Source organism: Gopherus evgoodei, chromosome 9, assembly GCF_007399415.2.
Source record: "Gopherus evgoodei ecotype Sinaloan lineage chromosome 9, rGopEvg1_v1.p, whole genome shotgun sequence".
Lineage (NCBI taxonomy): Eukaryota > Metazoa > Chordata > Testudines > Testudinidae > Gopherus > Gopherus evgoodei.
The window spans coordinates 370,096-385,667 of record NC_044330.1 but is presented as its reverse complement, the minus strand read 5'-3'; the positions used below and the strand labels follow the sequence as shown (position 1 = coordinate 385,667).

The 15,572-nt window shown below is 40.3% G+C and overlaps 1 protein-coding gene across 35 annotated transcripts in view; it reads left to right on the top strand.

Moving 5' to 3' along the window:
- The window catches only part of DLG1 (discs large MAGUK scaffold protein 1), a 395,120-nt gene that overhangs the window by 305,144 nt on the left and 74,404 nt on the right, over positions 1 to 15,572 (top strand). For 34 of the 35 annotated variants that reach the window (XM_030574808.1, XM_030574804.1, XM_030574802.1 and 31 more), the window contains one exon: positions 7,640 to 7,754. In XM_030574808.1, the coding sequence (XP_030430668.1) occupies positions 7,640 to 7,754 (115 nt within the window). Of the gene's footprint in view, positions 1 to 6,415; positions 6,566 to 7,639; positions 7,755 to 15,572 lie in introns of those variants that run through there. The other variant, XM_030574836.1, reaches the window with a different exon arrangement.

Sequence of the window (15,572 nt, the reverse complement as noted above, 5' to 3'; positions counted from 1 at the left end):
AATGCCTTGAACACCTTCCTGATCCCCTTTATCTCATTCATCTTGAGGGGATCTGCCATGGTGAAGGTACTTCTGAACAAGGCAGACCACACCATCCGGCAGCTGGTGAAGAAACGGATGTTTCTTCCCCAGAGGGCCAGCAATGAACTGATGTACATCTTGCACACCCTCTACCTTCTGACATGCCTGGATGCCAAGGTGAGGAACATCACAGAGAGTACTCTGCAGGATGCAGTAAAGAAACAAACCACCAGGACCCCCTCCAACCAAGATGTCACAACCTACCTGAGCGGCTCGCTGGACGGTGAATTTGGAAGAGACGGGGAGATTTCACTTCACTCTACTCATGCCCGCAATGCTACGTGACGACTGGAGAAGCGTATCATAGAATCATAGAAGGTTAGGATTGTAAGAGACCTCAGGAGGTCATCTAGTCCAACCCCCTGCTCAAGGCAGGACCAACACGAACTAAATCATCCCAGCCAGGGCTTTGTCAAGCCAGGCCTTAAAAACGTCTAAGGATGGAGATTCCAGCATCTTCTTATGTAACCCATTCCAGTGCTTCGCCACCCTCCTAGTGAAAAAGTTTTTCCTTATATCCAGCTGAAACCTCCCCCACTGCAACTTGAGACCATTACTCCTTGTTCTGTCATCTGCCACCACTGAGAACAACCGAGCTCCATCCTCTTTGGAACCCCCCTTCAGGTAGTTGAAGGCTGCTATCAAATCCCCTCGCACTCTTCTCTTCTGCACACTAAACAAACCCAGTTCCCTCAGCTTCTCCTCATAAGTCATGTGTTCCAGCCCTCTAATCATTTTTGTTGCCCTCCACTTGGACTCTTTCCAGTTTTTCCACATCCTTCTTGTAGTGTGGGGCCCAAAACTGGACACAGTACTCCAGATGAGGCATCACTAATGTTGAATAGAGGGGAATTATCACATCCCTCGATCAGGTGGCAGTGCCCCTACTTATACAGCCCAAAATGCCATTAGCCTTCTTGGCAACAAGGACACACTGTTGACTCATATCCAGCTTCTTGTCCACTGTAACCCCTAGGTCCTTTTCTACAGAACTGCTGCCTAGCCATTCGGTCCCTAATCTGTAGCAGTGGATGAGATTCTTCCGTCCTAATTGCAGGACTCTGCACTTGTCCTTGTTGAACCTCATCAGATTTCTTTTGGGTCAATCCTCTAATTTGTCTCAGCCCCTCTGTATCCTATCCCTACCCTCCAGCATATCTATCACTCCTCCAAGTTTAGTGTCATCTGCAAGCTTGCTGAGGATGCAGTCCACACCATCCTCCAGATCATTAATGAAGATATTGAACAAAACTGACCCCTGGGGTACTTCACTTGATTGCAGCTGCCAACTGGACATGGAGCCATTGATCACTACCCGTTGAGCCCGAAGATGTAGCTAGCTTTCTATCCACCTTATAGTCCATTCATCCAGCCCATACTACTTTACCTTGCTGGCAAAAATACTGTGGGAGATCGTATCAAAAGCTTTGCTAAAGTCAAGGAATAACACGTCCAGTGTATTCCCCCGTCATTCACAGAGCCAGTTATCTCATTATAGAAGGTAATTAGGTTAGTCAGGCATGACTTGCCCTTGGTGAATCCATGCTAACTGTTCCTGATCACTTTCCTCTCCTCCAAGTCCTTCAGAATTGATTCCTTGAGGACCTGCTCCATGATTTTTCCAGGGACTGAGGTGAGGCTGACTGGCCTGTAGTTCCCTATATCCTCCTCCTTCCTTTTTTAAAGATGAGCACTACATTAGCAGTTTTCCAGTTATCCAGGATCTCCCCCAATCGCCATGAGTTTTCAGAGAGATCCGCCAACTCCTTTAGCACCCTCGGATGCAGCGCATCCAGCCCCATGGACTTGTGCTCATCCATCTTTTCTAAATAATCCTAAACCACTTCTTTCTCCACAGAGGGCCGGTCATCTCCTCCCCATGTCATGTTTCCTAGTGCAGTAGCTAACCTTGTTTGTGAAGATGGGCAAAAAAAGCATCGAGTATATTAACTTTTTCCACACCTCTGTCACTAGGTTGCCTCCCTCATTCAGTAAGGGGCCCACCTTTCCTTGACTTTCTTCTTGTTGCTAACATACCTGAAGAAACCCTTCTTGTTACTCTTAACATCTCTTGCTAGATGCAACTCCCAAGTGTGATTTGGTCTTCCTGATTTCACTTCTGCATGCCTGAGCAATCTTTTTATACTCCTCCCTGGTTGTTTGTCCAGTCTTCCACTTCTTGTTAGCTTCTTTTTTGTGTTTAAGATCAGCAAGGATTTCACTGTTAAGCCAAGCTGATCGCTTGCCATATTTACTGTTCTTTCTACACATCGGCCTGGTTTGTTCCTGCAACCTCAATAAGGATTCCTTAAAATACAGCCAGATCTCCTGGACTCCTTTCCCTCTCATGTTGTTCTCCCAGGGGATCCTGCCCATCAGTTCTCTGAGGGAGTCAAAGTCTGCTTTTCTGAAGTCCAGGGTCCATACTCTGCTGCTGTCCTTTCTTCCTTATGTCAGGATCCTGAACTCGACCATCTCATGGTCACTGCCTCCCAGGTTCCCATCCACTTTTGCTTCCCCTACTAATTCTTCCCTGTTTGTTTGCAGCAGGTCAAGAAAAAGCTTTGCCCCTGGTTGGTTTCTCCAGCACTTGCACCAGGAAATTGTCCCTAAACTTCCCCAAAACTTCCAGGATTGTCTGTGCACCGCTGTATTGCTCTCCCAGCAGATATCAGGGTGATTGAAGTCCCCCATGAGAACCAGGGCCTGTGATCTAGTAACTTCTGTTAGTTGACGGAAGAAAGCCTTGTCCACCTCATCCCCGTGGTCTGGTGGTCTATAGCAGACTCCCACCATGACATCACTCTTGTTGCTTACCCTTGTAAACTTAATCCAGAGACTCTCGGGTTTTTTCTGCAGTTTCATACTGAAGCTCTGAGCAGTCATACTGCTCTCTTACATACAATGTAACTCCCCAGCCTGTCCTTTCAGAACAGTTTATATCCATCCATGACAGTACTGCAGTCATGTGAGTTATCCCACCAAGTCTCTGTTACTCCAATAACAACATAATTCCTTGACTGTGCCAGGACTTCCAGTTCTTCTTGCTTGTTTCTCAGGCTTCTTTCATTAGTGTATAGGCACTTAAGATAACTCGCTGATCATCCTGCTTTCTCAGTATGAGGCAGGAGTCCTCCCCTCTTGCACTCTCCTCCTTGTGCTTCCTCTCAGTATCCCACTTCCCCACTTACCTCAGGGCTTTGGTCTCCTTCTCCCGGTGACCCTAGTTTAAAGCCATCCTCACTAGGTTAGCCAGCCTCCTTGCAAAGATGCTCTTCCCTCTCTTCATTAGGTGGAGCCCATCTCTGCCTAACACTCCTGCTTCTTAGAACACCATGCCATGGTCAAAGAATCCAAAACCTTCTCTTCGACACCACCTGCATAACTATTCATTGACTTCCATGATTCAGCGGTCTCTACTCGGGCCTTTTCCTTCCGCATGGAGGATGGATGAGAACACCACTTGCACTTCAAACTCCTTTATCCTTCCAGAGCCACATCAGTGATCCGCTCAAGGTCATTCTTGGCAGTATTATTGGTGCCCACATGGAGAAGCAGGAAGGGGTAGCAATCCGAGGGCTTGAGAGTCTCGGCAGTGTCTCTGTCACATCCATCACATCCCGAATCCTAGCTCCTGGCAGGCAGCACACTGAGGAGGGAGTCCCCAACCACCACCACCTGCCTCCTTCTCTTGGGAGCGGTGGTCATGGAACCCCCATCCCTAGGAGAGTGCATCTCATGGCTTCCAATCGGTGGAGTCTCCTTCTGCTCCCTTCCCTCAGATGTATCATCTAGTCCACTCTCCACATTGCTTACCTGTATCTGCATTGCTGGTACATGGATGCGCCTCTTTTTTCTTCTGGAGGGCACATGCTGCCAGTTTTCCTCACCGTCCTTCTGTCCCCACTGCGCAGCCTGCTCTGATTCTTTGGAATGTTGTGCCCATAAAAGCGTGTCCTGACATCTGTCCAGGAAATCTTCATTTTCTCTTATGCAGTGCAGGGTCTATACTTGTTTCTCCAGATCTTGAACCTTCTCTTCCAATAGGGAGACCAGCTTGCACTTTATACAGACCAAGTCATTTCTGTTCTGTAGAAGAAAGACAAATATGGTACATCCTGTGCTTTGTTCCAGGTGGTCCCTGAGTGGGCCTGACTGTTATAAAAAGGCAGTCAGCTGTGAACCAGCTGAGTGGCGAACAGCAGAGAAGCCAACAGAGGGAGCTTGACTGGGAGTTCACCTGGGGAGAGCCCACTGAGGCTTTCATCTTTCAGGCTTCTCTGAGTAGTTACTGCAACAGCTGAGGAAGCTCTTAGAAGGAAAGTAATATGGATGGTTAGTGATCAGTTGTTGTGACCTGCACGGGATGTGCCATGTTTGTCTTTCTCCCCTTTTCCTGTCCTCATGCTGGCTTGGGTGGTACTGCACCTGACCGTACATTGTCAGGCCCCCCCCACCCAATCCCCCCACAACTAATGCCTCCTTACCCACCCAAAGGTATTCGATTAACAAGCATTAACTGTGATTAATTGACAGTCCTACTTATCATATAACAGTAAATGTATATCAGATGTCATGTATGTTTCTATTGCTGTTTGTACTGTGTCAGTGTATTTTTAGAAGTCATTTAGCTAAATTAAATTATTTTCATTTCTCCTAATGCATTATTGATGTGGCAGGAGATTCATTATCTGACTTAATAGTAGAGTACACTTCTCTTATGGATTTTTGTGAATTCATAGTCAATAAGAGCATTATAAAAGCTTATGTAGAATAGAATTATTCCCATTTTACAGAGGGGGGACTGAGGCACAGGATGACTACATGACTTGCCCAAGGTCATACAGGAAGTCTGTGGTAGGACAGGAAGTTAAACCCGTATCTCACTAGTCCTAGACTAATGTCCTAATCCCAGGACTATACTTGCTCTCAAAAACTCATTGATTTCTCTTTGGCAGTTCTTTCTCTTATAAACTACAAAACAAATCAAATTTAGCAAAGACAAACTCAAGTGAAAAATTTGTTTGTAAGTTACAAGACTATATGCTGCAAAATCAATAGGGATAATTTATTATAAGCAGTGTTGATATTGATAAAAACAAACTATCCAAGACACTTAAACCCATTAATTGTAAAGATGTTTTGTGTCTGACACCTCGTATTTAAGATGGTGACTTAACACCAAATGAATTTTAGTTTATGTATCTTCTCTTATAAAAGGAGACTATAATTTTATTGAATTATTATTATTTTTTATTAATTATGCCTAAAGGTTCTACTTTAGATTGAGACCCCATGGTGCATATAAAAGACAGTCCCAAAGAGCTTTCATTCTAAATAGACAGGACACACAGTGTGAGGGGGAAAAGGTATGTGGAAGGAAGAGATTTGCACAGGATCGCCCAGTACATCAGTAGCTAGCTGGGAATAGAACCCAGCTGTCCTGAATTGCAGTCCAATGTCCTTTCCACTACACAATGCTGCTTCTGTAATGTTTAATTCCCCCTCCCCAATATTTTGAACTTTATTACTTCGAACATGGACAGCATTACAGGAATAACTGCTGTTTATAGGATTTTGTTCATCTTATTGAAGAACTACTTTTGCATCTGAATTAGGGTTGGTGAACTATTCAAATCTGTACCTGATCCATACCATTTTTAAAAAATTACTGACCGCTTCTGGGGATCATCGGAATAGTTTAGGAAACCATTGTCTGATATCATTATTGTTTATGCAGTGTTGTTGTAGCCATGTTAATCCCAGGATATTAGAGAGACAAGGTGGGTGAGGTGTTACAGAAGTTGGTTCAATAAGATAGTACCTCACCCACCTTGTCTTTCTGATATCATTATGGTTAGCATGTTGATTGATTAGACTAATAAAAAGCTATTTCCTACTTTGGCTAACAAGGTCAGTGTGCTATAGAAAAAGCCTACTTCGTTGAATTTTCTCTTGTAAAATATTCCATGTTGCCTGTTTATAGATTTTGAAGTGATTTTTCTCCTATTTATAGTTACACTAAATATCTTGGTTATTCATGATTGTATTTTTGTAAAGATGAACGTTACAAAAAAATTCTGTAGAATTGTAATGAGATCACAAACATAGTGTTTAATGTGATTGTTGAAGAAACATGTTGTAGGGGAAAAAAAGAAAAGCTTATGATTTCTACATTGAGGAGGAGCTATTTATTCTTATATTACCCAGAGCAAATTTGATTTCCATTGTGATGAGGGAGGAGAGTGGAGGAGAGAAGTAAAAAAAAAAAAAAAATTCAGCTCAGTGACTATGCCAGTCTCCTGCTGTAGATTTGCCTTAATCTTAAGTCACATGATGTTTTAGGCAAGGTGGACAGTGTTGCTGTGGAACGCTTCTTTTTATCAGAAAGGTTTTAGAAGTGATCTGCAGATACTGAAGTCTAAACTAATCAACTGAAAGAAAAATTGCCTTGTTTTGACTGGACATTTTATGCTGGTAACATGTAAGTACAGCACTTCAGAAGATGTTGATAGTGAAAAGGATCCTATTATTTTACTGTCTCTGTAGGTAAAATCAAGTGCATTTAGCACAGTTATATTAACACACACAGTGCTGCTTAAGAATACAATCCGTTTATCGTAGGATTAGCATTGTGCATAATTATGTAAATAGAGTTATTTCTATTACAGATTACAAGTGGATCAAGAATTTGTAGCAAAATTCGTAGATAATTTTTTTTCTTGGCTTTTACATTATTCTTTTCCCTCTTAAACATTACTTTAGAAAATGTGTTCTATATATTGCTCACTTCTACTGCTGAATGATTTGTTTGATTCGGAACACAGTAAGTCCATGTAATACCTATCCAGTGCTATTTTCATTTAAGTACTACCATTTATTTAAGTAGTGACTTCAAGTTACTAAGACAGACCTTTTATTAGGTTTAAAAGATCATCTTTTGATCAATAGTCTTTTAAACACAATAATATAATGTGAAGTTTTCTTTTGGTTATGGGGTAAAGTTTATCTGGATTAATTAAACTTTTCTTTGTTATTGCAAAGATTTATGTTATTGATTTTTGTATTTAATATGGTTAATTAATTTGTTTTGTTTCAAATAAAAACACTTATCTTTACAGCAAAATTCCACAGACATTATATTGAATTACTGTGCATTGAAACCACCCATGTAATCTTTATGTAAACTGAATATTTAGATGTATTTGTTTTTTTTCGGAATTCTAGAATCCAAATTCTGGTAAACTGATAAAATCACAATTCGTTAGAAAAGCATAAATATTTTTCTTATTGAAAAGAATTTTTCATGATCACTTTTTATATTTCAAAGAACGCCTATTAATGCAAACATGTGTAACATATAATTGTAATAGCACAAAACTACTAGTAGTTAAAATAGCATTTTAATTATTTTATTTGAAAAGGTTTATTTATATTTTAAAATTTGATAAAAATAAATCTTTGTTTTATCAAGCTTTCAACATCTTATCAAATAACTTAATTGCTGATATTTTGGGAAGATAAATGATTCTGTGATTTTTTTTTTCCTGTGTTGCAGAATACAGTCGTTTTGAAGCTAAAATACATGACTTACGGGAGCAGATGATGAACAGTAGCATTAGCTCAGGATCAGGATCTTTGCGGACCAGCCAGAAGAGGTCCCTATATGTCAGGTAAGGATTTTCCTTCCCAAATTTCACACATGTGCCTTTAAGCTTAAATACTTTTGCTTCTGAATTTGTGTGCATTCAGGTGTTCCATTTATTCATTAAACTGTACAAAATGCAGATGTACAAAGACTTCAATGAGATTTGATTTGCAGAAAATGAAATACACCTGCAAAAAAAATGTAACCATATACATCAAGCAAATGTGTTATACCTGGCAAAACTATGATAGTCTTCACCTTCTCAGCTACCTTTTAGGAGGGGGGGGAAAAGGTGTAATTTCTCTATTTACCTTACATATTGAGAATATTTTGAAAATACTGTTTTCCTTATGATATGTGAATAAAAACTCATTCAGAATCAGTTTTCATGTAACATAGTTCCTTCAGCCTGATTCAATTATATCTTAAGTTTATATATTAGTGGTTTCACAGTTTGTTGTATCATAATAATTTCCATAGCAGTCAGGAGAAGAAGCCAATGCACTGAAGGTAGTAAGCTATTTTACAAGATATTTTACTAATATCTTCAGTAAATTTGTATACATGGAACAGGAAGCACAAAAAATGCAAAAAGAAAATGGAACCATGAAAAGAGTTTCAAATTATTAGGAAATGTGTGGTTTTTTTGCTGAAATGCAGATTCTTAATATGCAACTGAACTGTCATAGCAGCTTATCATACTCTATGACATGCAAATTATAGAATTTTGGTTACAAAAGCATGCACTAAAAACAAATCAGACTATTTGACCTGTTCATTTTGTAAGGGGTGAAATATCAATATTAGACTAGTACAGCAAATTTCTGCTTGCCCAGGGCAATTTTACTTTAAACAGGTGAATAAAATGTAACCAGTTTTTCATTATCATCAATAATGATTGTGAAGTGTAGGCAAGTACATTTTGTGTTTGTACTGGCAAAATTTCATGAGTCTTTTGCAAGGCTTAACTATTACAACATTAGATAATTAAGACTAATTGACAAAACCTTAGTGTTATTCTGACTGCTGCTTTTCTGTTTTCTGGTATTGTATCCACCAGTGGCTCAGTCCTTCCTTCTGTCTAGTTCATCCTTTCCAATTCTTCACTAAATGGTTCTCTCTTTATGCAGTCAGACTTTGTTGAGAAAATAGTTCTTTTAGAGCAGTGGTTCTTAACCAGGCATCCACGTACTCCTGGGGTTATGCAGAGGTCTTCCAGGAGGTACATCAACTCATCTAGATAGTTGCCTAGTTTTACAAGAGGCTACATAAAAAGCACTAGCGAAGTCAGTACAAACTAAAATTTCATACAATGATTTGTTATGCTGCTCCATATAATATACACTGAAATGTAAGTACAATATTTATATTCAATTCATTTATTTGATAGCTGTATGGTAAAAATGAGTAAGTAAGGAATTTTTCTGTAATGATGTGCTGTGACACTTTTGTATTTTATGTCTGATTTTGTAAGCAAGTACTTTTTTAAGTTGAGTTAAAACTTAGGGTGTACACAAAACAAATCAGATTCCTGAAGGGTTACAGTAATCTGGAAAGGTTGAGAGCCATTGTGTTAGAGGATATGTTAAATTTGTTTATAAAATTCAGGCTTTAAATGTAAAACTGGATGGAGCTAGACAAAATTGTAAGACTACTGAGCAGACCTGAATTAACAGACAAGGTAGGGTTTGGGATGGAGAATGAGGTTTTCTAAATCTTTGGTTCCAAAACAGCTGTGTCCCTAAATTGTCTCAGAAAAGGTACCTTAATTAAAGAAAATATTACACAAGTCCAAATTCACTACCACCAATTGTTTTGACTCTTGACTTGGATTTATAAGTTCAGAATAATAAAGAAATATGTAACTGAAAATTCCAAGATATATTTTACTTCCACCATGTTTGAGAAAATAAATACTCTTTCTCAGGCTTTGGAGCAGCATGAGAGCCCGATCACAGCAATAATGCAATGTATGCTCTGTTAGTCTTTGATGGGGGAAAAATCTTTGATGACTCCATGCAGTCTTGGGTCTATCAACCCTTCCAGATTTCATATCTCTGCTTCAGCAGTGCTGCAGATGAAGCCTTTGTAGAGTACATCTCCATGGTACCCAGGAAATGCAGACCTTCTGCAAGGACTCCTACCACCCATCTTTCCTTTCCCACCGTCTTGAAGCAGAACCACACTGTTTATTTACCATGTGTTCAAAACCCCTGTATATTTATAGGTTGCTAGATATTAAGGCCATCTAGGACTTTCCTAAATTAATTACTGTTTGAACTAAAGGATGTGTTTAGAGAAACATCCTGTCTTGACTTTCCAGTTATGAGAAGTTCACTATTTCCCTTTGTAAATTGTTGAAATGGTTAAGTTATCCTCTCTCAAAAATCTGCAAGTTACTTCTACTCTGAATTTGTCTAGGTTCAACTTCCAGACATTGGATCCTATTATACCTTTGTCAGATAGGCTGAAGAACCTCTCATTCTAAAGTTTCTTTGCCCCATGTGTAGATACTTATAGATCTGTTCAAGTCTGAATCAAATCATCCCTCAACCTTCTCTTCATTAAACTAAACAGACTGAGCTCCTCTCGTCTTTCACAGCAGGACACGTTTTCCAATTCTTCGTTCTCATGGCTCTCCAATTTATCAACATCAGTTTTGAATTGTGGACACTGGAACTGGATACAGTATTCCAGTAGCAGTCACACAAGTGCCAAATACAGAGGTAATATAACCTCTCCCTACTTCTACTTCAGATTCCCCTGTTTAAACATGCAAGGATCAACTTTATACCAGTATAACTGCATCCACACTAAAATCTATAACAATACAACTATGAAATAGTTACACTAATAGAAACACTATGTAGATCTTGCCTTAGTTCAGTAGAATGTGACAATATTTACCAAAAAAAAAAATTAAAAGAATTAGTGGAAATTGATGGATAGCAAAACATAAGGAATAGGTATCCAAGAATCTCCTACTTTTAATTACTGTGACACCTGTAAGTTTGTGTTATTGAGACTGTGGGTACCGTAAAAATGTGATTATGATAAACATATAGTGAGAAAAAGATGAAGGGTAAGAAAAAACAGATAACTATAAACAAGAGAAAATAATTATGAGGATGAAATATATGTATACATGAGCAAGATGGAATATGGATTGAATAGACTTATAGTGGGAACAGTAATAGTAGAATATTTTTCACTAATGAGAAGTGCTACTTTTAATTATATATTTAATTACACATTTGCAAGAAACAAGACCAGATATGGAATTTGGGTCATTTTCCCTCATATATTTATAATTGTATGTTTTCTAGATTTGCTGTATTTCTTTGGCCTTATATGCCAATCTATTATTTTAATATATGTAGTTGGCATCTGCTTCTGTAGGATTAACTTTTTTGCAATTAGACTAGCCCTAAATTGAAAATGAATCTTATTCTTTGTTCATATTAGTACAGAATTTAAACTTTCATGGATTAAGGTCCTAAATTCTAAGAACAAGTGTGTACTGAATAACGTGGTTATCCTTCTAATATATTTTCCCCTTGAATAAAAAATATACATATAGGTATTTCCATAAGCTATGTGTCTCATTGAATTTAATATTCAACCTTCATCATACAGTTAAGCCCAGTAAATTCTAAATAGTTTTCTTTTGCTGGGTTAGCTGTAGCCTGATTTAGAATAAAACCTACTTATGTTCATACACATACATTCTTCTGGGTTTTGTCATTTATGCTGTGCCTCAAATCTCTGTCATACACTTATTTATTTATATAATTTACATTTAACTGATGCATGTAGTTATTTGTAAATGATTGAAGCGGAGCTTTTAGTGTTGGCTATTAGTTCTAGAAGAGACATTTGTCCATGATATTGACTAGAACTGGATGGAGAACACTAATTCCATTTCACAGAGAATTTCAAGTTCTCCAAATTTAGTTTCGTTCCAAGTCAGAATAAAAACAAAAAATTTGAAATTCTCCTTAAACAGAATTATCGTTCTCCTCCCAGCTCTTCTGCACGCCATAGGGTATAATCTGCTTGGTTGGGCTACCCCAGCCATTAAAAGTCGAGTTGGCGCTGGGCTGACAGGTTCCTTACCTGGTTCCGCACCGCTCCTCTGAAGCAGCGACATGCACCTGTGGCCCCTACGCAGAGGTGTGGCCGGGGGGGCTCTGCCCCAGCACTGGTTCCACAGCTCCCTTTGACCGTGGCCAGCAGGAGCTGCGGGGCGGCACTTGCAAGCGGTGGCAGCGCACAGAGCCATCTGGCCATGCTTCTGCCTAGGAGCCAGAGGGACGTGTCGCCATTTGCAGGGAGCCTTCTGAGGTAAGTGCTGTCCGGAGCCTGCATCCCAATCCCCAGCCCTGAGCCCCCTCGCACACTCAAACTCCCTCCTGGGGCCTGCACCCCCTCCTGTGCCCCAACCCTCTGCCACAGCGCTGAGCCCCCCACCGCACCCAAACTCCCTCCTGGAGCCCCGCTCCCCTCCCACACTCCAGCCTCTTGCCCCAGCTCAGAACCTCCTCCCACACTCCAAACCCCTCATCTCCAGAGCCCAGACTTCCAGAAGGAGCCCTCACCTCCCCACATGCACCCAACCCTTTTCCCAGCCCAGAACCCTGTACCCCTCATTTCTGGCCTCATCCTGGAGCCCACACCCAGAGCCCATACCCCCTCCCACACAACAATCCCCTGCCTCAGTCCAGAGCCCCCTCCCACACTCTGAACCCCTCGGCTCCATCCCAGAGCCCCCTTCTGCACCCCAAACACCTGAGCCCTAGCCCCACCCCAGAGCCCTCACCCCCTCCTGAACCCCAGCCAAGAGCCCCCTTCCAAACCCTGAACCCCTCATTTCTGGTCCCACTCTGGAACCCACACCCCATGCCAGAGCCCTCACCCCCTCACACAACCCAACCTCCTGCCCCAGCCTGGTGAAAATGAGCAAGCGACAGAGGGTGGGGAGATGGAGTGAGCAGGCCACCTCAGAGTTGGGGAGCCTGGGAGCCAGGCAGGCTGAGGAGTTACGAGCCTGGAAGCGTGGGTTCCCCTGCTGCCTGAGGAGCTGGGCAAGTCAACTAGAAAGAAGCCAGGTATGTTTCCAATGGAACTCTGCCTGGCTTCCAGCAAAATTTAGCCAAAATTGACATGATCTCAAAGAACATTTGAATTTCAACAAATAGCAAAAAATGTTGGAAAAAATGTGATGAAACAATTTCTCGTGTTTACCCATTCCAGGTTTGCCATTGGCCTATGTGTATGTTTTAACTAGTAGCAACTGCAACAGAGTTTTTTAATCTAATTCAAACTTTTCACTTTAGAAAAAGGCCACTAGTAATTTGTTCTTGAAGTTGATTGATCTAAATGATTCCCGTTTTATTGATTTTGTTCAAAATAATTTCTTTCCATCAATTGTTCCATATTTCTGTGTCCTTACTAAAATGTGGGCTGATGGCATGTTTCTTGGATTATGACCAGCAGAGCAATGTCATTAACAAGTTAAGTATGTTTTGATATTGACTGTAGAATTATTATTTTTAATAGTCTACGTTTCATTCAGTTTAAATTCGGATGTATCTGCCCAACTGCTGATTAGCAAGAGAGATTGTTGAAGGATGGAGGCAGATAAGGCAGCTGCTGCTCTGATTGTTATATATTGTCGACAAAGTCTTCTATGTTGTGCTTTTAAATTTTAGAGGGCTACTGTGAGCTCTGGATGCATGTTCTCTGGTGTGGAGTTTTAAATGTAAATAAATACGTACGTGCCTTTGTTGATCCCTCTCACCCTGCCTAAGGCCAGATACAGAACCTAATATGATACAGTGACTAAGATTGAAAGTGATTAGTAATGTAGGAAGTACTAACTGGTGGATTATTTTCATCAGACTGTTGGTACATTTGTAATAACTGCAGTTTCTGAATTTAGTATTTCTGATATAAATTATTTAATTTACAATATTGTACTAACAATGAGGAAAAACCCAAGTTTGAGAGTGATGGATTTACCTGTGGATCTGAGGCAGGAATAGACTCTCTCGTTTTTAAGGGCAAGTCCAGGTTTGACCTATCAGTAAAACACCATTACTTGCTGCTTAGAATCTTGAGATGGTGCCTAAACATTACAGTGATTGCTGGGTGAGGAACTTTTCCATCCCCACATTGTACCAGACTGAAAAGGAGTACGCTAAACTTTGAAAGAAATTGTAATTTCTGTTTTCAGATATAAAATAAAGGAATGAAATTACTTAATGGAAAAATCGACAGAATTTAAAGTTGTATATAAAATTTAAAAAATGTGTAAAGCTATTAAACTCTAAAAGTGTCATGACCAGGACATGGGCAGTCTGATCTAGTGGTCAGAACAGGAGTTAGGCTTGGTCAGATACTAGGAGGTCAGAATCCAAGGCAAGCCAGAAGGCAAACCCATGAGTCAGGTGTCAGGAGGCAGGCAAGGTCAGGTTACCAGGAAATCAGTAACATGGTGCAGGAACAGGAGCAGGTGTTTCAGGAGAAGCAGTCAGATCCCAGTTGCATGGATTTATATAGAAACTGTGGACCAACGAGGACCCCAGCATTCTGCCAATCAGATTCCAAGACAAGAGTCTTCTGTTGGAGTTCAGCTTCTGTTTTGACAACAGTTAGCAGATTGGAACTTACTAGCTTCTAAGAGCCATGTGGACCTGACTTCAAGACCCACAGTCCCTGACAAAAAGATAATTGAGAGTTTACAAAAAGGCTAATCATTTGTAATAATTTTCAATGGTGATGAATTCGATTTTTAAGTAGTTAAGACAAATAGCAAGCTAACAAAAAACCCAAATCTACTTCTTGGATCACTGAAAGATTGTACCTTTCCTAAATAGGCTGTCAGTAACGTAAAATATTTGTGAGAGAAAAGAAATAATTTAAGGTTGGGAAACAGATTGCATTTGGGTGAAAATGTAACAGGACTTGTTTACATGGTGCTTTATGCTACACTAAAGGGGAATGTATTCTAGCACAGACTAGTGTGCTGCACACTGACTGGCCCATGTGGACCCTGTAGTTGGACACTTAAAGCTCCCTAGTTCACGTTGATGTAGTTCCATGTTAAACAGTACTACATTAATGTATGCTGGGGAACTTTTAATCCAGGCATGCAGGGCCCAAATAGGCCAGTTAGAGTGCAGCAAGCTCTAGTGCACATTAGAATTTTCACTTCTCTAGTGTGGACCAATGCACTATGTAGATAAGCCCTTAATTGTACAGCTCCCAAAATATGATCAGTAGCGATATTGACAAACAGTTGTTAGAAGGACAATACACACATTAATTTGCACATCTGACATTCTGACTGTTCACATGGCACATTCAAATACACTCAGTTACTGTCTTCAGTACATTGTTACATGCCCCTGTTTCGATCTATGTGTTTTGAGAGGAGAGAGATATCCTATATCCTTCTCAAAAACTGTTTTCATTAGCTCCATGCTTCCATCTGAGCTCCATCTTTTCACCCTCTTGCTCCACCGAGGAAGTGTATAAAGTATGGAATGAAAAATTTGGGACTGAATTACAGTCTTATCATCAAGTCACTGATAGCTTTCAAGAATATTAAGTTGTCAGCGATAATGCCGCAAATGTCATCTGTTCGTGTTGTGTCTCTACTTTCACTCCAGCCCTCAAAATCATCAGACCTATGCAATCTGTGGTATTTAAATGCAGGAACTTTGCATGTAAGCCCAGAGTTAGCAGAATTCAAGTTAGCAGACCCTGTGTTTGCTAAGCAAGGACTTGACTGTCTACACTCATTTGTAAGATTAAGATTTTGTCATGGTTATTTTTAATG